Source organism: Plutella xylostella, chromosome 15, assembly GCF_932276165.1.
Source record: "Plutella xylostella chromosome 15, ilPluXylo3.1, whole genome shotgun sequence".
NCBI classification, from domain to species: Eukaryota; Metazoa; Arthropoda; class Insecta; order Lepidoptera; family Plutellidae; genus Plutella; species Plutella xylostella.
This window is the reverse complement of record NC_063995.1, coordinates 6,870,362-6,896,399: the sequence shown is the minus strand read 5'-3', so window position 1 is coordinate 6,896,399 and position 26,038 is coordinate 6,870,362. Positions and strand designations below refer to the sequence as shown.

The 26,038-nt window shown below is 38.0% G+C and overlaps 3 protein-coding genes across 5 annotated transcripts; 2 read left to right on the top strand and 1 right to left on the bottom strand.

Annotated features, from left to right (window-relative positions):
• Positions 1-1,932: 1,932 nt before the first annotated feature.
• Positions 1,933-3,840, bottom strand: LOC105381098. Its single transcript, XM_011550745.3, has 4 exons — positions 3,460-3,840; positions 3,047-3,136; positions 2,717-2,824; positions 1,933-2,170 (listed from the first exon to the last, which is right to left on the bottom strand). Exons 1-4 carry the CDS (start codon positions 3,688-3,690, stop codon positions 2,030-2,032), a joined length of 570 nt encoding a protein of 189 aa, XP_011549047.3. The 5' UTR covers positions 3,691-3,840; the 3' UTR covers positions 1,933-2,029.
• A 357-nt stretch (positions 3,841-4,197) lies between these two features.
• Positions 4,198-5,478, top strand: LOC105381099 (protein archease-like). Its single transcript, XM_011550747.3, has 3 exons — positions 4,198-4,373; positions 4,497-4,521; positions 5,082-5,478. Exons 1-3 carry the CDS (start codon positions 4,310-4,312, stop codon positions 5,470-5,472), a joined length of 480 nt encoding a protein of 159 aa, XP_011549049.1. The 5' UTR covers positions 4,198-4,309; the 3' UTR covers positions 5,473-5,478.
• Positions 5,479-8,315: 2,837 nt separating this feature from the next.
• On the top strand, positions 8,316-26,025 carry LOC105381100 (transcription factor E2F2). Of its 3 annotated transcripts, none has more exons than XM_011550748.3 (10): positions 8,316-9,028; positions 9,377-9,588; positions 14,352-14,542; positions 16,304-16,500; positions 17,089-17,336; positions 17,854-17,959; positions 18,278-18,368; positions 18,701-18,834; positions 19,330-19,446; positions 22,474-26,025. In XM_011550748.3, exons 2-10 carry the CDS (start codon positions 9,379-9,381, stop codon positions 22,587-22,589), a joined length of 1,410 nt encoding a protein of 469 aa, XP_011549050.3. In that variant the 5' UTR covers positions 8,316-9,028; positions 9,377-9,378; the 3' UTR covers positions 22,590-26,025. The 3 variants fall into 3 exon arrangements, with proteins under 3 accessions (XP_011549050.3, XP_011549051.3, XP_037963875.2); XM_011550749.3 differs by having other exon boundaries at positions 8,328-9,028; positions 14,352-14,527; XM_038107947.2 differs by lacking the exon at positions 8,316-9,028 and adding an exon at positions 9,067-9,265.
• Positions 26,026-26,038: the final 13 nt, after the last annotated feature.

Below are 26,038 nucleotides of genomic sequence, written 5' to 3'. Positions count from 1 at the left end.
GCGAGGGGCGAGGCGCGAGTGTGAACAGACGCTCGTGGCTCGCCTCCTCGCTCGCCTCGCCACTCGCGGCGCTCGCGTCCGGAGCGGTTTTTGGGGCACGAGTCAAAGGAGCTCGCGTCGAGCTCGCGTCGCACGCGAGCGGGTGTTTACACTCTCGCGTCCGCTTCATTCTGGCTTCTACATCGTGCCGCGCAGGTTGTGTTCGTCGTCGTATAATTATAACGTAGTGTTTTTTCCTCAGTTGTATAATGGATTGGTCGCAAGACGAAACATTTAATTTCATATAAGTAAATATTTCAATAAAATAATAATAATAAAAAAACACTAAAACGTAAGAAATAAAAGCAGTACTTACCTGCTTAGATATATTAGTACTGTCACATAGAATAGGTCTAAACCATGTCTAAACCTTAAATTATTTCTTACGTTTTAGTGGTTTTTTGAAGTCGTTTTTTTATCATTATTTTATTTTATTACTTATTTATACTTAGTTTATTTGCAATAATTGACAATCAAAATTAAGAAGCAAATGATACCTACAAGTCCTACTAGTCAGTAGTAAACACGAAGTAGTTGCTATATACCTACCGTTGAGGAGTTCCCTTGACTACCTTCCGTTTCCATCATCAGATCAGCTCAAGGTCACCATCATATTTTTTTTAATGTTAAAAATATAGGTAAGTACCTATGTACTTTCTAAAATTCATTAACTACAATCGGTTAATAGGTACCCAAAATGGAAATTCATAGCCTGTTTTTAACCCTTTACCCACCCTTGGAGGTGGAATCAAAATTTGAAAAAAATAGGACCACATGGGATCTCAACCCAATACATAAAAAAAGAATTTTCAAAATCGGTCCATAAACGGCGAAGTAATCGGTGATGATACATAAATTCTTTATTGTTGCGGCTAAAACTTCGACGTCCTCCATCGTTGCTAGCTCAAAGACAACTGAACTCTGCACGAGAGTGTAAACACCCACTCGCGTCGCACGCGAGTGGGTGTTTACATTCGCGCCTCCGCACGAGTGACGAGGCGAGCGAGGAGGCGAGGGCCGAGGCGAGAGTGTAAATGGGGTATTACAATTTCTAGTATTTTCTTTGCATACTATACTTAATATTTGTGGGTAAAATAAATTTTCAATAACTTGCAACACCATGTGATTTGTCATGATATGGTACCTCGTAATTTTTACTTAAAACTGATACTAAAAGACCTTACAGTATTAAAATTAGTATCGTTTTATATTAAAATCGAGCCAATAGATAGTACTATGATGAATGTAAGCTTGTTAAACTTGATAGTATATACTTACATGTGAAAATATATCTCATCCATCATTCCATCGTGTTTTCGTTCAATATGCTCTATACAACCGAACAAAATCCACCCACCCATGTCACACACTCGTTAAGTGATGATAATAGTCTAATAAACTTAATAAACACCCACAAATCACTAGCAAATCAAAAATAAATAGCATTTAGAAAATTTTGTTGTAACTGTCAGCCTTTGTTTGGCAAAGATTTTTCATTTGTTTCATTGTTTGGCACAGAGAACTGACGTAAACAGGCGCCACAGCAAAAAGGACAAAAAACTTTTACAGCTTAACGTTTCTTTCTTACGCTTAATGTAGCTAAGCGTCTCTTTTTCGCAATGTCAGAACTGTCACGATTATACCCCTGTGATCCCGGTATTCCTATTTTTTTTTGTATGGGAGGGTAAAGGCCACGTTCAGATGACAAGCGCTCAACGCGCGTTTTGATGACGCGCGTTTACAACTATATACATTGGGGCCTATAATCGGCGTGACGCGCGTTAGCATGTGTACAGCCTGAATAAAATGTATGTAGTTGTAAACGCGCGTCATCAAAACGCGCGTTGAGCGCTTGTAATCTGAACGTGGCCTAAAATAAATAATATAAAATTATAATATATTAAGTAAATAATTTAATAGAAAATAAATCGTGTAAAAAGCGCAATATCAAAACAAAATACAAATGGGTGATTCATGTAGCCGTAGCAGGCTAGTCCAGGCCATTCCGCCGCTTGGGGAACAGCTTCTCCTCCGCCTGGTCCACGGAGTGCGCGACGCCGGCGAGCCGCTCCGACGCGTCCGACGCCGCCGCGCCGCACGTCTCCGCCAGCTGCTGCACGCCGAGGGATACCTGCAGGGTGGAGAACACGAGTTCTTAGCAACGATCATGGCGATTTTGATTTACGATACACAACCAACTTATTACAGTGGACATAGGCATAACTGCAGCATAGGAACGAAAAAGTAAAGGAGGCCTCAATCACCTAATGTTGTATTGGGTGATAGAGGAGAGGGCTGAAAATGATCATGATGACAAACAGGTGAGTTATATTGATCTCAAATTGTCACTTTCAATTCCTGTTTGAAAACAATATTAACACATAACATGAATATCCAGTAAGGAGAAAAATACCTAGTATTGTGTACAGTAAGGGGCAGAGAAACCTGACCCCACTCAAGCATTGTTACTATGAGAGGCGGTCAGGTTTACCTGCACCTGACCATACTACACTAATCCAAAATAATATTACATACTAATAAATCTAATTATGTATACTACACTAATCCAAAATGATGATAAGTATGTTTACTAGATTGGCAAGTGAACTAGATGAAAGTGAGAATGATGATTGGCAGATTTTGAAGCTACCAATTTTAAGCTTGTCAATGTACTTACAGCATCTGCTTCAGTTTTCACAGCAGCAGCTTCTGCATGCATCCGGTCCACTGTGGCCTGCATCTTGGGCACCTCCGCAATGGCTTCCGACTCCAACACAGGGGCTGCCTGAAACATACCATCAATAGGGTAAACAGCTGTGTGTATCTTAAATAAAGTAGGAATAATATAATTAATTGTATTGAAAAGTGATGAAGTTAAATTAGTAGCCATGTAAAGAAATAATCAACATATATTTTTTTAATGCTAGAATCGTCGTGCCCATGGTTCCTATACATTAGATAAATTACTAAGCAGTGCTGTCTACAATAATAATAGAATTATTGTTACCTGTTTGCAGTGGTTCAAGCACTGGCAGTGGTTTTTGATCATGGCCTCCGCAGCCTCTACCTCTTGTCTATGCATGTTGTTTTGTTGTATCTGAAAGTTATAAGTTTACTATTTTATTATATGTATTATATTGTTCAATGCAAGCAATAACTATCATTATGCATTGTTTACTATCATTTATGGCAAAATTGGCATATCATTTAGACAAATTTCGAGTGCAGTACCAAAGGAAGTAATGAGCTTTATAAACCTGTATCAGATTTCTCATGTTATGGATAAAACTATAAATTTTGCCACATTTCAATTTGGCAAAAGAATCATGAACATTATTCATAAATACAAAATACTTGACTTCTATTTATAACGTTAGCAAATTGCAAGATAAATAAATAAATAATATTTGAAATACTAACATTCTCCATCAGATTAGGGTCAGTGTAGTTGTTGAGTTCACTGGCCATGTTCATAGCCTCCGAGAGTTTCTCGTGGCCGGCGGTGGCGTTGGTCATTGCTTGGGCGGTGCTGAGTAAGTTGGCCGTCGCGGTGTCACCCTGAGGAGCTTCCCCGGGCGTGTTCACGGGCGCGACGCCCAACTTGGCTTCCAACTGCTCGATACGGTTCTGGAGCACAGCGATGGGATCCATCTTAAAGATTTTTGTTAAATAACAAGGAATTTATCAAGTTATAGTGAGAATGCTATTGAAATTAATTTTCTATTCAAATTTGAATGCGCTGAGAGAAATCTTCAAATATCTGGAAAAACAAATGACAATAATGAAGAAAAACAAGAAAAAAATAATATGACATGTGTCACAAGCTGATACAAAAACTTTTCGTGTCTAGAAGCGCGTTATTATTCTGAGATTAAAAGAAAAAAAAACATTGAGAAGGTCGTTCGCGTAGCGACATCGTGAGTATCGTGACGTAAAAAAATGTGTTTTGATAACTATAGGTAAAATCGCACACTCGCATCATCAGCATCAAATCAAAGTATTCTTTGTAAACTATAAAATCCTAACACAAAAGAAAAGACCCATACAGCTACAACGGATGATATAGATCAAGGTGAAAGTTTGAGACCATGAAATAGTTTGCTTTTGCGTGCTTTGAACGCTGCCGATGTGACGATGATCAGCTGTTTACTGTCAAGACTGTCAATGTCAAATCAAATGTCATTAAGTATTTTGTGAATTTGTTTGTTTTTATTTCGTCTCTATTTGAACCACTATTGTTATTAAATTCGTTATTTATAAATAAGAAAATATGGATCTAGAAATGGGTGGGTTTACCCATGAAGATTTTTATTTGCCACCTGTAAAATACGAGTGTAAGTATATTTTTTATAACCTCTTAGATTGAATTTAAACCAAAAAACAACTTTTGATTACATTAAAAACTTAACCCAATGTAACGCAAGATATTATGATACAAACATGATTATCTTTTTCAGATCTAGATCATACTGCAGATGTTCAGTAAGTGTTACTTCATATTTCATCACCCATGTTGAGTTATAATGACATGTTGCATTACCAGTCTCCTATAGAGGTTTGTGAGTAGAGATAGCTTCATCTTCTGGAATTGTTGATCTTACCTTATACCTGTCGCAAAATAATAAGCCCTAATCAGCTGCAAAATGAACTTATTTTATGACACCTATTGAAAATCAGAAACATACAAAATCTAAACGATTTGTATCTTTTTGGATCTGAAAACAAGCCTATTATATTGCGACGAGTGTAACTTGTACTCAATAACTTTACTTTTTATGTAGGTTACTTACTATAAGATACAAATTATATATTTCTTATCTTTGAATGGTAGGTATGTAGGAATTTTATTGGTAAGTATATAAAAAAAATATTTTTAGTTAATATCCAACAAGCCTTGGTTTTTTTACACGAAATGCCAGCTTAGTTTTTTATACTTAATACTAAATTATATTATTTTCATAATAAATTATAATTTTTTATACTTAATTCTTTGGAACAATGTTTTCTGTGAATAATATTACTCATTAATCTCATTATTTCAGGCTCCATGCATGGGGCGACAGCCTCAAGGAGGCTTTTGAACAATGTGGAGTTGCCATGTTTGGTTACATGACTGAACTGAACTACGTCCAGATCAAAGAGGTCCACACCATTGAGGCCACAGCGGATGACATGATGGGGCTACTCTACCATTTCCTTGATGAACTACTGTTCCTCTTCTCCTGTGAACCCAACATCATCTGCAAAAAGTTAGAAATAACAGAATTTAACACTGAAGAGTTCCGGATATCTTGCAAGTGTTACGGTGAAGAGTTTCAGATTGGCAAGCACCCTCAGGGCACAGAGGTTAAGGCAATTACCTACTCAGCTATGCAAATTGTAGATGAACCTAAGGATAATAAGTTTGAAGTGTTTGTAATTATAGATATTTAAATAAAATATTTATTTTATTACCTACCACCTTCTACCCAACCATAATACAATCAGAAACCCTTGGTACAGCCGATATTTACTTGATGATATTTACTTATAATTATTTTTATGTAAAAATAAGATAGGGAACTACTGATAATATGCTCTATTCAATACTTTTGTACTAAAATACAATTTTTTTGATTTATATCATTTACCATACTGAAAGAAGCGAGGCATTATTCTGAGCTCTGGAAATAGAAAAATGATAGAATTTCCGTTTTCTAAACTTATTTACTTCTATCCTATGGTAAGAGCTCTTGTAAAAGTCGATATCGACAAAGTTTACCGGTCGATTTTAAGCCGGGGCCGGATTTTATTGCGTTAACAAACAGTCAACGTCGGCTCGTCATTTCTTATAAAAAACGCGGGCTGTTATCCATTATTTTCAAGATGTAGGCACATTTATCACGTCTGCGTGGCGTCACAACTCACCTCAGAACAATAACTATATTCATTATGATGGATGATGATGGGCCAAATAAAATAAACTTACCATGAGACAAAATATATATATATATTATTTAATATATGATTTAGGATAAGGAACGTAAGCTACAATCACAGATCTACCACAAATACAACACAAGGGCAAAAAGCTTAATGTGTTGCATGTTGTTATTGTGATTAGTTTCTGAACGTTAGCCGCGTCAATAAATATTGTCTATGAATAACTTCCGGTACGCGCCCTTCAGCATTTCCGTTTCCGCGTATTATAATTTAAAATATATATTTATTTAAAGAGATGTAAAAATAAATACAAATAATAAGTATTTTTTGTTACCAACAAAATAATTGTAAGTTTTATATAATATATATTTTTTTCGCGTAAGACTATTTTTAATTCATGAAAAAATATTATAATAAGTATATTAAATAGTAAAAAAAATAAAATATTATTCATAGTTACTATACATACAGGTATGATGTCTATTAGCAGTGGAAATGTGCAATAAGTAATATAATTTATGGATGCAGATTGCAGATGATGACGAAGATGCATAGCATATCCTTCAATGCTGAAACTGTTGAACATGTAAGGAAATTGTGATTTTGTGCTTGAATATTCTCATAATACCTACCTTTCCTCCTCTTCTACTCTGTAAATCCCCGGCATATACACAGGGGTACTTTTTCAAGGTATTCTGGGTAAGCTAGCAAGCTATATGTATAGTACTTGTACTTATTTATTTATTTATTCATAAACACTTTATTGTACATTATAAAGTTACAATTAATAAAAGGTCAAGAACATTAAAAGAAAACTAACAATGTACAAAGGCGGGCTTATTGCCAAAAAGCAATTTCTTCCAGCCAACCCTTGTTAGGTTGTAGAAGAGGACATTAACGCTTTCAATCAATAAATAGCACAATAAAATATTAACATATTAAAATAAGATACTTACTTAAAAGACATGAAGATTTGTCTACATGAAGAAGACATGAAGCCATTGCATTGCCTGCGCTTACCTACTAGTGTATGACTAGCTTGCTATCCTAGCCAAAAAAGTAGCCTCGTGTTTCGAGGCATTCTCGTGGTTCGTGTTAGGTTGTTCCTTACATGTACAAAAATAAATGCTCCAGGACAAATTTCGTAAGTTTCATTAATAAAATGGTAATAAATACTTCTTTGTTGTGTATTAAAAAATCCCGGCAATACCAATAAATCGGGATTCCAATCCCAACTTCAGATTTAAATTTATAAATTTTTGGGTGGCTCTCATTATTTCCAATTTCCACTGGAATGGAAGTTATAAGTTACTATATATCTTACTGCCCACAAACCATTTGATACCGCTCGCTCAGATTTAAGCAAAATCATCTCAAATTAGCCATTGACTTCAAAAATATCCTTACCTTTCTTAGATAATACTTATGCTTTATCTATTCATTGTCCTGAGGCCCGCGATCAAGCGTAGCAACCTAGTTATAATATTTAATAATAATAATAATAATAATAATATATCTTTATTTCAGGTGTAAAAAGCCCATATCATATCCTATTTAATCTACGTATGGTTAGATTTAAAAATATAGTTAAGTATAAGTAGAGCTGAAGTGCAGTACACCAACCCGCACTAGGCCAGCGTGGTCGACTAGGCCTAAACCTTAAAGGAGACCCGTGCCTCAACAGTTGGGGACTTTATGGGTCGTGATGATGATAGTGCAGAAACGTGGACACATAATAACGGTTAAATAACGATAACGGTTTACCGATTTAAATTCGCTTATGTAGGAAATGGAAAGAGCTACGGTCAGGGTTCTCTGAAAGACCTCATCAGAAATTGTGGAAATTTGACGGAGAACTAAGTAACCATCCATCAGTTCCTAAAATCTACCAGCTGAAATGGAGGTGCATTGTCGGTTGTATGGATATCAGTATACCAACGATAGACAATACTAGACATGTAGCCTTTAGGGAATAGGTCCTCGTATTGTTCGCCGACGATGATACCAACTGCCATGCGACACACCTCCACACCTCTTATTCCTCCCCTTCCAGAAGGCGTCAAATCAAGAAAGAAAAAAAATATTAATATGGCCAAGACTTCTGTAGATTAACTAAACTGTGCACTAATCATGCATCTGATCATAGGGAAACACTATGTTCATAATATTGGGTCCCATAAAGTCCCATTGCATTGCCATCATCCTAGCTTATAATCATTATAGGTAGGTACTTACATAGTTAATAATAATATAGTCAGTTTCACTAATGCTGTGAGATAAAATCGAGGACTTCTTTGTGGGGTAGGCTAACTGGGATTGGGTTGGGTAAACTGAAACTTTTGAAACTCTACCATAATTATCTGAAATAAACTTAACAGCATTTCGATGTCTGTATACCTAACTCTAATTTTATAATTACATCATGGAAAGAGGGTAAAAAATATATAAATAAATAACTTTTATTTCGTATGATTTAAATTCAAAAGATAAAGCATATTCGCGCACTTATTTACTATGGAAAGAGCGACGCGACGACGCACGCATGCATCTTTCGTTTCATTTCCACTCTCAAAACCGGTCGTTGATAAAATAGAGAGGTACAAAAATTCGTTAAATTTTTTAGGGCTTCTACGAAGGGGAGGAATTTTGGTTTGCGAGCGCGGCGTCCGATGGGGGTTGTTCGGCCGCTTCGCGCCTGCGTACGTAGTTCGCGCCACTGCTACGTCGCCGCTTGCAAGTGCAAGCCAGATGTTCTCTGAAAAGCTTCCTGTCGCCGTTTCCATTGCTTCGCATTTTTATCAGTTTATTTAAAATGTGGACTAGAACGTATTTGACATTATATTTCATGAGTGAATTACGAAGTGAATAAACTAGTAATATGTGTAATAAATGAACTGAGTGAGTTAATATTTGTTGGAAGTTATCAGCGTCTCGATGTCCACGAGTTCACTCGAGACCAACAAAGCGGCGGACATTTTATTTTGAGTACTCGATAATGTAGCGTTTGTGTCGAAAACTTATGTCGTTTTATGGTTATAACTTTGGACATTGTTCGCTCACACCTTTCGTAAGTATTTTTTATAAGTTTTCAATTTCTCTATCAAATAAATTTTGGTTATCATCAGCGTTTTGCGCCGATTACTTTACACGGATATGTCAGTTCGTCAGTATTTTATCGAAAAAGACGTTGTAAAAGTGACGTAAGCTCAGTTCGACCCGCTAAGGGAACACCTGGGACCCCTAGAATTACATAAACTTCCATAATTCAGCTATCGACCCATTCTGCTTCGGAGGCTTCTTACCTGTAATTTCCGCGCGCGGCGCCCCTAACCTCTTTACTAATTGAATTGTGTCCATGATTGTGGCACGTAAGCATTTAATAATAAGCATTTATGGTATTTATTTTAAATAACAGCGATGCCGAGGGGGGTGAAGCGAGGGTCGGCGGAGGGCGAGGCTGATGTGGCTTTAGTGGTACGAGCCGGGGCGTCACCTGCACAGACCACTCTGCTGGATGACAGCCCAAGTCAGCCCATCAGCTACCATCTGCTTGACCATGGCTATGGTGCTACTCCACAGCATCAGATCAGGCGGGAGGCCCTCTCTGCGCCGCCGAAGACGTCTGAAGTAAGCTAACAAGTATTATATTACAGTAATAATGGTAGATATCACCCAAAATAATACATTAAAAAAAATAGCTTTTAGAATAGTTTCTACATAAGTTTTACACTTGGAATCCTTCAGGCTTTCTTCTATTATACATGCATGGTGGTGCATTTACTTTGATGCCATTACTGCCAAGGTAAGATGGTCAAATTGTAAGTACAAGTGGAATGTCTACAGAGGTTATGATGATGATCTGAATAGCGGAGTCTTATATTGTACAGAACTTTCACATCATTAAACCTGGATAGAATTCTGAATGGCCATCTTCTAACACTTCAACAGATCCTTCTGGTCTCTGGAAATTTTATATAAATTTCTTGTGCCTTGTTTTTTTAGTATAGTAAAATTAAACTTTTCATAAAAAAATATCCTTTTTAGAAAATATTGGATTTATTTACGTTCTAATGGGTTCACAAACATGTATTAGTATTTTAGATAATGTCTGATTGATAATATAACTTGTGAACACCAACTAGTTCACACACATCCCTACACTACACTACTTACTAAATCTCTCCCGTTTAAGTATTTCAACTATTTTAGGAAATTGCTAACAGAACATTGTTTCATGCATGGTATACTAGCAATTATACACTTGAAAATTAGATCATGTTAATGAATGAGATTGTCAAACACTTGATTGGCTTGTCCATCAATAACAGAAACAAGATTATCTGCTCTTCTTGGATCAACAGAATGCTTGCCTCAGCGATAAGACTCAGACATCCAAGTTTTCATTCATTGTTCATCATGACCCATCACATTCCCACTGCTTGGGCATGGGTTTACTTTCAATGAAGGATGGATTTTCATCCAGGTTTGCTGCCCCAATTCACATGAAACCTAGACTGTCATTGCAAATACATAATCAAATATTTTGGGGGTTATAGTTTTATGATGACTTGTCATATCATTATGATTTTGCCTTGTAAACTGCAACTGGGGATGGTAACCAATATGATTTGTTGGCTGTACATTATATGGTGCAAACTTTTCCATCTGCTCAAAGAGAAATTATAAATGTTTCATGTGAGTGATTATTTCACATGATTTGTATGTCAGTGTATTGTAATTTGTAAGCCAGTGAATTCTGATTTGTAAATTGATGATATGTATCTTTTGTTACTAGGTGGTACTTGTAGTAATGGAAAATTTACGAATATTTTCATAGTCTTTACTACATTACATACCTATATAAACTTACACACTTATATCAATTTAAACAAACTATTGATTAATTTCTGAAGGTAAAATGTTTCTACTTTTTTATATAACATGATGCCCTACATTGGTAATACTTAACTTTAACTTAAAACATAATTTAGATTTTATCTTTTTGATTACAGTTTTATATCCATACTTTAATAAATATCATTTACTATGTGATAGTTTATTAGAATGGCACTTGTCCTAGGTAATTCTAACTATAGGAACTGTGAGCTCTTTAGGATGATCTTAAAGTATTCTTGTATACTTGTAATTAATTAACATATAATTTGCAGTTAAGTTAATTTATTCAGAGCAAATACATTGCAATGAACTTCATTGATGATAATTATTATGATAGGGGGGTCATAGGACACCCAGAAGAGGATAAATGGTGAGGGATAAAAGGGGTTGTAGGGGATGGGACTGCAGCATTTTTTTTTCTTAAGGTTTTGCCCATTATCCATTCAGGGGATCCGTAGCAAGGGTATCAACGGTCCCTCCTCAATAGGCCAGTAAACTTAAACATATTTACATTGATTATGTATACAGACACTAACTCCCTTGTTCATAGAAAAGTTATAAGAACAATTTATTATTTGATAGAGAGGGGTATAATAGTTCAATAGCTTATATGAATAAGTGGGTAAAACAAAAGAAAAACTGCCTATTAATTAGGATAAATTGTGTAATAGAAAGAAACAGTAACATCCTTCTATTATACATAATTTGTTACTAACACAACTATGGACTTATGTCTGAAATAAATATTATTCTATTCTATTCTATTCTATTCTATTAGGGGGAGTAGTGCTGTTTTTCTTTTCCTAAATATGTATAACTAATAGGGGTCATTATGATTATTTACTTTGAAAGGGATCCACATTAGTTTTTTCTTTATATAGGTAGGTACCTATTACAATCACTGAATTTCTTTCCTACCCATGACAAGTTTTCTTGTCTTTCTGGGTTCATAAATGTTTTCAATAGCATACATGCACTGCTAGATATGGCTATTTCCCTTCTTATGTCGTATGCGTCATCCAGCCACTATGTGGCAGCCAAACTTCTTGTATGAGCTATGTCTAAGTTATAGAGGCCATCCCTCTATAACTCAGATGGGTGAGATGGGTTAGCATTATAGTAGTAGCTATCCTACTTTAGGTAAGATTAACTTGAGACGTCCTTTAGGTATTCTGTCGAACATTACATTGGCAGGCACTGATTGCGAAACGGCCTAGACCCTAAAGATGGAATAAAATGAAAGATAACTTCCATAGAAAGGGTGTTCGTTCACAGATAAAACACAGGGTGGGGACTGAAGTATTTAGACCAGATCCAGGTAGGATTGGGTGTCCAGGTAACGGTACCCTAAAGGGATTTGGAATAGGCACAGGTAGCATTAGGATTAGGTATCCGTTGAAGATCCCCACGGAACAGAAACTGTTTTATGGTGTCCTTAGTGGTGAAGTGAACACGTTATAAGGATCTTTGCAAGGCATAATTCAAGTGATATGCATTCGATTCCATAGGAATTTGCAAGGAAAACGCTAATTACCTTCAGTTTTGACCTAAGGCGATAATTCAAGGGTTTCGGTACCTAAAGTACGAAATCGAAGTGTGGCAAATGTCGCACATGGGCTGAATGTAGTCGATATTCCGTTCACCCCACAAGACGCCATATGCGGGCGCGCCGCCGCGTCACGTGACCAGGTACTTGCTTCCTGTCCGCATCCCACACTTGGATTGCGCATTTTACTTTTTGCTAGTCATTGTCCTCGCCTATTACACATTTCTGTATGAACCGTACGGCCAAAATTATGAAATAAATTAACATATCCTCACCTCAATATTCAACATGTTGCTTCATCTTCATTTAACCAATCCATATAATTTCTAATCTAAAGGGCGGGCCTTTCCGTTAACAAAACATAGTGTTAACAATAGGGTTTTTGGGTTTAGGTTTTCAAATGCGAAAGTAAAAGAATGCAATGCATTACCCTAGTATTATTCCAAGAAATTGCATTGAAAGGGGTCTGTTTTAATCCCTAACTGTTGCATAACTGATTAGATATTATTATTACTCGAAACCCAACCCTACTGGCTGAGCCTAGCGAATTATATTCAAAATATAAAATGATTATGTCAATAGCCGTCGTCAGTTTCGGTTGAAGGCACGTTATCTGCTGGCCTCAGATCATACGGCACATCTGCCCTGATTTACTTACTGTCTAACACACACAGGCGCATCGAGGCCGTGATCCTGTGAATTAACAATAGATTGGAGTTTGCTAGTTAATAATAATATGAACTGCTGAGATAAGAAATTGCCATTCTTTCGCTAGAGGTCCCTTCCGAGAGATGGGCGTCTTTTGTGTTGATTCTAATTTATGTCATGCATTGTTGGTACCCTCCCCACACACTTCCTTTTGGGGGCTTTGGCCGCGCCGATGGATGTCGAAATTGAATTTGTTGCAACAGCTTATTGACAATGTCCCATGGCTCTGCCTTCCTGGTGTAGATATTTTCATCTGATATCAAATAAAATAGTTTGTGCTGCAGTATGGTGTTAGGTATTTTTATGTTAGAAATGTGATAGTTTTGTGAAGTTGAAGTTAAAGTGTTGAGTGAGACAATTATTGGATCAAAATGACTTACATCACATCGAGAGTGAGTGGCCACATTTCATATTTACTACTGATGATCACACTATCAGTCTATCACGGAATATAGGGTTATTTACTGAAACAGGTGATTTGATGTTATGTTTCCTTCTATTATTGATGATTTGAGTTTGTTATAGTGTAATTGTGAAAGCCTGCTTGTTACTTTGTCTTATAGAAATAGGATGACTGTTGGGAGGCTGGATAGCGAAATAACCTAAATTCTCAACGTAAATCTTGTGTAGTGATCGTAAGCTTACGGGCAAAAGCTTAGTAGTTTATGTTATAAAAATATGCTAGTCACATAAAATTTAATAATAAGGTGATGTTTCAAATGTGTTTATTTATAATAAGACCACAGCTGAAGTAGATTTTACGTTCAATTACCTAACTTCCAGGATTAACATTAGGCCAATGAACTTAGTGCCGAACCATCAAGATTACGTCATCGTAGATTCATGTTTTTTTGATTGCTTTAATTTGTAGATCCTCTGGTCTGTAGAATTCATAATTGGCATAAGAATTTTTCTTTTTAAATCGACTGTAGGAACCATGAAAGAAGTAATAAATCTGAAACGGTCACCTTGTGTAAGCCGTGAAGTTGAGTAAACACAACATCTTCAAGGAACTGAATCACAATTTATCTCTATCATTTCAACTGTTGGTCATCAATTCTTGACTTACACCACCCATCCACATTTGTTTTTTGATCCGTGGTCAACTTAACCATTACTCAAGCGTGACAGCTGCGTACGAATTTGGTTGGTTTTTAACTAATATTTACCATTTTGACCAATGGTCGAGTTAACTACGGATCAAAACACTGGCCCTTAATCTCGCGGCGTTCCCTCGCAGGCGGTGAAACGAAGACTGAACCTTAGTGAGAGCAGCTCGGGCAGCCAGCAGGGGCACCAGGGCCACGTGGTGCCCATGAAGGCGGACTTCAAGACGCCCAAGCAGAAGCGGGTGAAGGTGCTCACGCCCTACAGCCGACCGTCCAGTTCTATGAAGAAATATACCGAACGATCCAGGTATGAATCTAAAAGGTACCTATTTCAATTGTTTAGCTTTTGAGTGTTGAGGTTCTTTTGTTTTTTAAAGATGGAACCCCTGTGTCTGTTGCACTTCTGATGCAGCTATGCAATAAATATCCGAATCTGCAGCCCATGGGTGCATCCTATGAATTCCGATGCCCATTGACATACATGTGTGAGGTTATTGACAGGAGATTAAACAAATTAATGTGCTTAAGGACTGTCTTTCCCCAATAGCAAAGCAGAGCCCGGTTGGCTCTTATTTCTATACAATTTTGTACCCTCGCAATAGATTACGAAGTATTGGTCTGAATACACAATTATATCTCTAATTAAGAGGTGCGGATTGCCTCAAGATGTTTTTCTCCACTCTAAGAACGGATCCGAATGAAAAGAGAGATCCTCGCCTTAGATATTGAATTAACAGGAATTTATTACGCAGGGGTCAGCAGAGCGTATTGATTTTTGTAATCTATGAATTTTCATATAAAATCTCCAAGTCAAACCACTGTTTCAGTTTACCGACATTAATATTTCATAATGAAACATGTAGGAGCTAAATAAGAGATGGTAGTCCATGGGGTGGCGCCCCGCCGAGTGGCTCGGCGTGTTTGTGGGAGCAGTTTGATACACATCCGCCATCTTGATTTCCAGGACGCCGTACTTATTTTGTAGATGAAAACGTCGTGATATTGAGTAGCTTACCAACTTTAAAATATTGATACAATTTTATGTTTGCGCGAAGTTTTGTGAACATTTTTATATGTTTGATCTTGTAATGTATTTTAATTGCAATGTAGGCGGTCTACATATTTATACGAGCATGGAGAATAAAAGGCTTAATTATTACTACGTTTACCAACATAATGCATAAATTATTAGCCTTGGTTGATTAAACATAGACTTCAATATTTGTAAAGCTTGCGGATTATGGAAATATCCGTACATGGGTTGTAGTTATCAGAATACGTACGTAATGTCTTAACGTTTTCTGTCATACTATTTCAACACGCCAACATATAAACTTACGTGCCGTAATAAAATCGTTTACCTGCAATGAAGACTACTGGCACCCAAAATTGTGAACTGTGGTCAACTGAGCAGATGTCTTGAACTATTAGGGGCAGGTGGTGCCTTAGATAGTATCAACCCTAACTTATAAGCGTTAGTTATAGAGAGGCTATTTGCACCCGCCTTTCTTACAAGACCTTTCTTACCTAACCGAGTTAAAGTTGTCTTTTGAATGACTTCACATGTTTTTCCAATACTTATAGTTAAAATCAACCCCAAATTAAAGACTATTGAGTAATATTTCAACCCGTTTCGGAGCTACAATACCACAGACAGTTTGTTAAACAACTTATAAGAGCTAAGTTTTTAAGTTTTGCTATCGGTAACCAAAACATATCTCTGTGAAGATTATAGACTGATAAAGGGGCCGATGACATTGTAAAAGGTATTTTAAAAAAACACTACAATGATAGCTTGCTCAGATTCTTCGGGATATGTTGCTCGAGAATCACATTATAGAACGTTTGTTGATATCCTAGAGGAACAAGAGCCATATAAACTTGTAGGCGTAGTAAATCAAGCATTAAAAGCACAAAAATACTATATTCGAAGAACATTATGCTAATGTCGGTATTAAATCTATGTATGTTTCTTTCTGTCCGTATGATGATGTATTTAATTTAATTCAGAAGTTAACTTAAAGTTCCTTTATGCAACTCGTCAATGTCAGTCACAAAAAATGATGAAAGTATCCTCTTCCAGGTTCGACACATCATTAGGTTTACTAACTCAGAAGTTTGTGGCGCTGCTGCGGTCGTCGCCCAACGGGGTGCTGGACCTCAACATCGCCGCCGACCACCTCTCCGTGCAGAAGCGGAGAATCTACGACATCACCAACGTGCTCGAGGGTATAGGGATACTAGAAAAGAGATCTAAGAATAATATACAATGGAAGTGTGGTGAGTATGTATTTTTGAAGATTTTTTGTGTTGGGACGCTCTTTTTTCGGGATTGTTTGATGGTCCGTGATGTCACCTTACTGTGCCTACATAAATCGAGCATTATCTCTGTATACCTACATTACTATAAAAACATAACATTGCTAAGTACAGTTTCATATGTTTGACTGTAGATAGGTAGCGTATTATTTCACTATCAGTCAGTAAAGAATTCACGATGCAGTGACGCGTGAACCCGGCGTGCTTTGGACCGTTTGGTTCACGGTATTTGTCCTGATTTTTTCATTCAACAATAAAATCGTGCGCGTTATCTGTTCGCGTTGTAGTATCACATGAAATTATTATACCTACAATATATTAGGTACATCTTCAGAAAATAGCATATCAAGTTAGTCATAGGCGTCTACAAAGACTAATGATGAATCATAATCTTCCCACGACATACCTACTCTCAAAATGAATACCATAACACTGTGGCATGTGGATGGTTACCCTTTACCGGCTGATAATAAATGCTTGTCCCACCAGTCATCCTAAGTTTCCAATCCAACCCTTCCTTCACTCACTAATAAAGTATTCCCTGTCTAGGTGGTGCGGGGGGCAGCGGCGTAGGCGACGAGATAACAGCCCGGCGGTTAAGGCGGGACGTGCGGACGCTAGCGGCTCGGGAAGCGAAGCTGTCTCGAGCCGTGGACGCGGCGGAGCGAGCGCTGGGCCGACTGTCGGCGGAACACAGCGGACTGGCGTACATTACGTACGCGGACCTACGCTCTATAAGGGAGTTCCGCAACCAGACCGTCATACCTATCAAAGCGCCCCCGGACACCAGGCTAAGTGTTAGTGATGTTTGCTGTTGGTTAATTTTCAGTACATAATTAATTAATTATCTATAAACTATGATAAAACATACCTATTATAGAGCTGATGTTTCTATCCCGAAGATACCAAGAGAAACCACCTTCATACCATAATCTTTAAAAAACTATCAGCTTCATTGAGGAGAAGATAGGCTTAAGTAATAGTAGCAATTAAAGCATTTTCATTTGTAGTATGTTTTGGTTTCCTCCCACAGCCATCCACATAAAATAAGTATTTTTTATGTTGTAACCATTGTGTTGAAATCGTAAAGCTTCCATCTTTACAGTTTAAAGTTCTAACTTGAAACATAAACCAGTAGAAAGTGTATTCGGGTCGGCATATCTTAATTGGCGGAAATGAAGGTGTTGATAAGGACGCGTTCATTCATAACTTTGTTTAAATAGGCTACAGAGAATGTTACTCAGATTTTTTTGTAGCTTAAAAAATGTGATTGTGCTTGAAGATAGTGTTTTATTCTTATATGTTTGTTTGCAGGTACCCCATCCAGATGAGAAGGGCTACATGATCCACCTCAAGTCCATGTCGGGCGAAATCGAAGTCTACCTCTGTCCTAAAGAAAGACCTCCAACACCTCCTCCTAGTAAGTTTTGGTTTTTTTACAGTTACACAGTTTTTATTTAAATCTGAAAGAAATAGAACAAGCCTCATGCCTCATGCCCAATCCCTCATGGGGTAGGCAGATCTACACTGCCACAGATAGTTCAAAGGGATTATGTATCTTAGCTACTATAATAATCATGTTGCCTTCTATAGTTGCACAGTTCTCAGATTACTCAGTCAAGACATATCACAGCATTTTGGGCCTCTCTGATCATAAATGGATTGGTGTAGCCATAAATACTGTAGTTTCCAAAAGATTTAATAAGATCTTGTATTAAAGTATAATGTTTGATTGCAGATCCACTGCTCGAGGATAACAAGGCATTCCTTGCTCCCCTCATCGCGCAGCTGCAGTCCATGCCTTCTAGTTCTATTACCGCCGACTTCACGTAAGTTATCACACAGTTGGATGCTATTCTACTTATCAATAAACACATTGCGTCGCCGATTCTAAAGGAGACATGACTGTATGCTTAATATTGTGTTTTTTTTGTAAATTGGTATTTAGCTCAGTAAAGAGTACTTGTACTGTAATCTTTAAACCGTAACTATTCTATCTACCACACATTTCCTGCAGTACGGAATTTATACTTATGCGGTTTTATCTTTGGTTTAGTTCGACATACCTCAATGGTTATCTACTTATCCATGAAAACCTAATTGTGTGGCGGGTATGTTTGATAAAAGCCCATGTACTAACACATAACAATCTTTCCCCCAGGACGCCAATCAAGAAGGAGCCGGGCCTGGAGGGCGAGGCGCGCGCGCTCACGGTGTGCACGCCGTGCACCACGGACCCCACGCGCCCGCTGCACGCGCCCGCCGCCAGCCCCGCGCCGCTCTCCACGCCCACCCGTGAGTACTAGTACTAGTGTTAGCGCTAGGGTGGCTACTGTAGGTTTTTTGGTGCCTGTACAGGCGGTCGTAAAATGACAAAGATGCTAATTTACTTTCGTGGTGATGCTGTGCGTAAGTGGTGAAAGGAATAGTCAGTCAGATTAGCTTCAGTCACTGACTGGTCGGGGTGCGCCGTATGTTCATAGGGTAAAGTTGTTACGTCTCTAGGGGATGGTACTTTCGTGCCTAACGCTGACTGAACAAATGGAGGAATGTATTTACCTTCAAGCGAAAAATACCTCAAGTCATACCGCTGGGAAACGGGACCTCTACGATCCGAATAGAAGCCGAACTAGAAAACACGTGTTGATGTGATTAGGACGTTAGGTGTCTGACATTGACACAGCATCCTTTGTCTTCATCAAAATCTCATGCATTTGCCTTGGATAGCGCCGTATCATGCCACAGCTCTCTATCTTCTTAAACTAAATGCCACATATAATACAATTTCAGCGGACGCGGGCGGCGCGCGGGGCCGGCTGCGCAACGCGCTCATCGCGGACAGCGACGACTTCGCGCCCATCATGGGTGGCGGCCGCTTCCAGCTGCAGACTGAGGACCAGGAGTCTGGTAAATACCGCCTACTAACTGCACTACACTAAGGACCTGATTCACAATGTCTGGATAATGACTACCTATGGGATAAAATACATACGGTCACTGTCTAAATACTAATTACAGAGAGTGACAGCATTTCTTTTATCTCCTAGGTAGCCATTGTCAAGACATTGTGAAACATGCCCTAAATAATATACTAGTCAATGTAATAGGCCACATTTGACTTAACAGACGTTAGATACGTAAATTTTGGGACCAATTTGGACTGCTTAGATTATATTTCAAATGTATCCTGCTGTAGGCGTCCTGTTGTCAGATGTGGTCCTATATTATTGACTATTGGAAGATTAGGTCATGTTCCTCACTTCTCTGGGACACCATAGTAATACTTCTATGTTCTATAAGTGCATTGCATATGTTATACACGTGGTTGAAGTCACAATGGTGGCATAATTTCAGATTAATCAAGGTGTCCCTGTGAAATGAGGCACACTTATGCTGTGTGTGTACTTATATTGCTTTATATATAAATATTTTTAAGGAAGTAGTTAGTCTAGATGTAAACAGCGTTACAGACAAGTGAAGATCGCAGGAACTATCGCGTTTTGTGGCTAGACCTCACACTGTGACCTGTGTTAAGTTCCACATCACAGTCAGAGTTCTAGCTACACGCCGCGAACAGCCGACTCGGGACGTGGGAACTACTAGATTGGTTTTGGTAACGGTAACGACGAATAGAATAGGCTTTAGATCAATACATTAATTTAATTGGTACTGTAATTGCTCAGTGAATTATTGTAATTATATTGTGTTGTGTACAGTATAAATTGCCTCTATTCCACTTTATCTTGTTGCGATTCAGGTTCGAGTCTTGGTATCGCAGTTGCATTTAGGTATTCGAAACTTGCTACGGTACTTTTTAAACATAGGTTCTTCTTAGTATTAAAAACAAAATGTTTATTGCCATCGCTTTAAATGTATTAATCTGTAAATAAAAAATCATATAACAAACATTATTTGTTAACTGTTTTTTAATGTTTATGTATTGTTAATGGCCAATGCATGTATTGTTTGTGAGATCATGGTCGTCAAACTAACTGTGTTACATAATCATGTCGCTTTACTAATTGTTCATAATGTTCACCATCAACTACTACGTTCACTATCATTTGGTGATTTGTGATTAAAAAATCTCTTCTGTAAATATACTTACGTATCTCAAATTGTCACCCTGGGCTGAATTGCACGCTAAACACGTGTTACACATGACCACACTCAGGGTGTGCATCATTATTTTTGTATAAAACGACACATGGAATAAAAAGATTCGATTCACTGGAGTTGACCAATTTTCCCGTTTTCGTAAGCAGTAATCTGCTTGTTACTGTCAGTCAACAGCAGATACATAACAAAACGCTTCGTAGCGTGCAGGGAAACGGTGAAGTCCCGTGACTCTGAATCCACAATCATTCTCCTCACCTTTGGGTAACCACCAGCATCTCCAGTCACCATTAACCAGGCTGCATCTCGGGAGCGGAGGCGAAGTGCCGGCGAGCCGCGAGCTGTATCCCGCGTGGCTGCAGTGCCCACTCGTGTAGCACCATGGGATTCAGCTCACGACCGCGCCGGCCGACTGGCGACTAACCACCATCGGCTAACCATCGCTCTAACACTGCTGACAAATGAGCACTGCGATGAGGGTTTTAATTATAGTGGCATGGTTGTAAACTGTGGATTAGATACCTAATTGAGGTTATCCTCTTTTGGAGTCACATGTCCGTATCAAAATATTAGGACGCGATTAGATGACAAATTGAAGTTAAACGGTTTTAAAGGCACATGTCCAAAATATGACGCTTGTGCAATCTTTAAAAGACGCATGTGAATAGCAAGCATTTCATTCTCTATTCCAATATTTAAAAAAAAGTTATATGTAGATTTGATAGTAATGCCACGTTAGTTAGATCCTCATCGCAGTGTAGTGTTTTTAATTTGGATGTAATAAGTTTCCTTGCACGTCTAACTCATTGGCCCCACATTAACATCTAATTTATCAAGTTATCTGTCGAGATGAAAAGATAGATGATTGGCGCCATAAAGTTAGATTTTTTTAACTGAAGCCGAGGGGCAATTATAACCCTTCTTTGTTTCCTGGTAATTATTTCTTCCATGGTACATGGTTAATGTTATCTTCCCTGACACAAAAGACATCCATACCTTGTGTCCGCAGACAAAATACACTCACGAGCAATGAAAAAGTTCCAATGACATATGGAACGTCAATGGTAGGTGGAACGATTTCAATGCCCGTGAGTGTAACTAAAGGTAACATTGATAACAGTTCCAATTTCTTATGTGCACTGTGAATAATGGCTATCATCTTGAAACTGGATTTGTTCTGCTTTTGTTTAATGTGTGTATAAACTGTGCTTTGAAAATGTGCTTCATAACATTGTGTGTTATATTGTATAACAAGATCATATTTTTAATCGAGATGTTATCTGTTTCGTTTTTCAAATAAGAAGAGTGGCGCCACAGACTTATTTTTTGGCAGCGCAGCACATATTTAATTGAGTATGCGTTGTCTAAGAGCATAGATTACAAATCCTGCAACTGTGGGCCCGCTCTCAATTATGGTGGTGACGCCACACTGTTGTCTAAAATGTTAAGAAACATTTAGCAGTATGTCTGCACCACTAGCTGAATTTCTATTGTCAGCCTGATACTGCGCCCTGGTGTTATTTGTTAACCTTTTTGTAAATAAAACCATACTTACTCCATTATGACATAAAAATGGCTGTAGGTAGGTATATTGTATTACGAATTTTATGACCTGAATATTTTTCGTGCTACCTTCAATCTTAGAACCCCTTAAGCCGGCCTGCATGTTCACTACGAACACACGATCTCACGATAAGATGACAGGATATTGAAATCCACATGTATTTTCGCCATAATTTCATTCAATCAGTTTACGTTACCACTACTTCTTCTTAACCTAACTAGATTGATAATGCTGTGTCGCTATTGGTGTTCCAGAAGCGCTGGAGCTGGAGCCGTTCCTGGCGCTGGAGCCGCCCATGTCGGCCACGGACTACGGCTTCTGCCTCGACCACGACGAGGGGCTGGCGGAGCTCTTCGACTTCGAGTTCTAGCGCCCCGCCCCCGCGCCCGCGCCGCCCCCGGACTCTTACGCTAGCGGGTGCGCGGGCCGTGTGTATACCTCAGTACCTTATTGTATTACGATGTACCTCTGGGTATTCAATAAGTGTTGTAAGGCTACGTAGCGATTCAAGGCTTGGCCCGGTTCCTGCATTGGTAGTCTGAGCTTCAGTGATAATGTAGCGGCCAGTTAATCGGTTTTAGGTGACACGTGCGTTGCGTGTGCCGTGCTTAGTGCGATTATCGATTCAGTGACCGGGCAATAGATCTAAATCCTAGTTTTTTTAAATAATTATAGGCGGTCTCGGTTCAATGCGTTCTGATTGACGGTAGGGTGTGATCTCATCTTCATCATATCCTTCTACCACAGGGAAAATATTACATTTCATGTTTGTCTTGCAAGGTTCCTATGACTCGATGGGCAGTTTGCTTGCCAAATGTATATCACAAAGGTTGAATCTCGCAGGCATTCGCGATACAACCATCGCCAGAAATTTTAAACCTGATTTTCATGACCTCAATACTTATAAGGAAAAGTTAATATAATTAACACCTTTACAAATATCGTCATCTCTTTTATATGTTCCTGGGGGGGAAATGTTTGCTCATAATTTTGAATCCATAGCCTGCGTCGGTCGGGCGTCGCGGATGAGAGACGGGGCGCCGCCGTGTACATATTCCGCTCAATCAGTGAGGCGCGGCGCCCGGACATAGGACGACGAAATGAACGGTGATAACTTAGCGGCCTTCGATTTTACTTGTAAAGTTAGCTCTTAGTGTTCCCATCGTCATACATTCGGGCCACGCCGTTGGCTACCGTTTGCGTTGCGCACTGTTGTGAATTAACTATCGTTTGCCAAATATTTAGTTGATATCAATACGTTTTTGTCGACTTATTTAAGTTTCATTCTCGATTCGGTTAGTTGTCATTGTAAATAGCTATGGATGGAACGGGCGCGGCGGGCGGCTTGGCTCATTGTGGAAGGAAGATTGAAAATGCGTTGAGAACAGTAGTAAACTGGAATGGCTCCGATTGGCTCCTTACCTACGCAATGCATTAGCCGTAGACGCTCACCCGCGTCCGTTCGGTCTCTCACAATAATGTACAGCACAAAATGTCATTGTAAAAATCTATTGATAAGTGCATATCAGAATAATTTTAATGTTAGAATAATTTTTAAAGTTTGTGAGAAGAGTTTGTCTGAAACGTGTGTAGGCGCATCGTGGCGTGGGGTATTATACAGGCGGAACCCGGTTGCAATAACTAGTTAATATTGTTTTAATAGTGACTGGATGGCAACTAGAGTTTGAAGGTTATTTTTTCCGAAATATCAGTTTTATCGATAAAAAAATACCCGCCAGACATACCGCTTACTTAGTATTATGGATATGTTTTATTTATTGATCGCAAGCGTCATATACATGTTGATATATGATAATATTTTAGTAGGATTTTTGTCCAATTACAGTGGCATTCTCTGAACTGCCCGACTTGCACTTGATAAACGCTCCTCGACAGTTTTGTGAAATTCTAAACTTGTGGAATGAAATTAAAATAACACTAATGAATTTTAAAGTATGGTTTATGTTTCGGTACCATTTATTATTAAGTTTATTTTTGGGTTTGATTAGATTTTATTACTTTCAGTTTAATTCTTTAGGTTTTCACTTCGGGAGGGCAACACTCATAAAAATGTTCAGTATTGCCGTCTACGATCTTTTTATTCTAAATTGTTTATTTTTACAAAGTGTGTTAAATTTAGGCCTTCACACAATGTAGTTACCGTCAGCGGCGGGACCGCTAGTCGCCTCAAAAGTTATCACTTGATAATACTTCCAATACTATGTGAAGGTTTATTTTGCTACAGACCACTTCTCTCACTCTTATGTTCCTTTTTAAACAAAATTGTGACATAAATTCTGGGGCCAAACTTACGAGAAAATGGAAGTACAAATTAAAAAGATTTTTCTCGTAATTTAGTTTAAGATTTTTTACGCTACTACCAGACATACATTGTGTAAGTGTCTATTGGAGCCCCGTTTTAAATCTGAATAAATTTATGGTAATTTGTAGAGTAAAATCATGAATCCGTCGTAAACCTCGGTCAATTGTAATTTGTTTTTTTCTGTCGATAATTTATCGTGATGCAGTGAAGCGAAACTACACTTGGTAGTTACATTCATCAGTATGACTAATTTAAAACGGGCCTCCGATAGAGTATTAAATGTAATATGAAATTTTCCTTCCGATCAAAGCTGTTTTCAATAGAAACTAAAATATTATACGTAATTTGTACTAGGTCTTAAATGCATTTGATAATTTCTGGGTATGATACAGTACAAAATGTTCGACGGACTTTACACCAAATTAGCATAATCAGCCTGTAATGAAAAACTTGGGATGTCACTTTTTGCATAATTTATTATACTGCATGCTAGAGAAACCAATAGTGTTACATGTTATCAAAGAAGTGGTGCAATTATAATAAAATTACCTCTAAGATTGATATCATAATTTGTTGTAATAGCCCAACTCAAGTGCTGTTCAGAAATAGTTCAAAGATATTGAGATGGTTAAAGTGATATTCAGAATAATCACATTTCATCAAAATTATTCATCTATACATTTTGTAATATTTCTGCACGAGTACTTGGGACTAGGCTCCGTGATGTAGTTAAATTAAGGTTCGTAATGCACAATGCACAAAGCAACAGTTACAACGAGTGTAGGTCCACAGGGTCCCAATGTAGCGTTCTCCTCATTAAACGTAACTCATAAGTCACCCCCAATCATGGCATAAGTCACAATGTTGACGGACAAAGCGACGACCAAACCGACACTGTCCTCATGATCGCTCATCAGACGTGTTGGTTTCTTCTAGCTTTCACTGTACCGAAATACCTTGAATCATTTTGTAATGTCTGACGCGGTATATGTATATTGTTTAGTTTTTCTTACTTAGTTTGGCAACGGATTATTATTGTGTATAAAACCTTGTATTTGTACTTACTTTTCGAACGTAGATGACTTTTTTATCGACACATGACAGTAGGTAAATAATGCGATGTTCGATTCGGCTCGTTTTAACTTGCCATCTCTTGTATAGTGATCAAAGACTTGACCGCATGTTATAGTGAACTTTTCCTGGTTAATGATAGAAATTGAAGGTGCAATGTTATAATAAATTAGTATTTATCGAGAGCGACGCTAGAGTGGAGAGAGAAGGTAACCTATACGCTTGTTTGGCGCCATTTATTGTTGGTGTATGGCCTGTTTGGTTTGTATTAATTTGTGTTGGAAGACTGAGGTTAATTATTCCAGTTTCGACGAACGTGCGAGTTATTTGTTGATTGAATTTAAATATAAAGTCATATATATATAGTTAGGTTATATTTTTTAATAAATACAATATTGAGATATGTAATATACGAATGTCTTTTA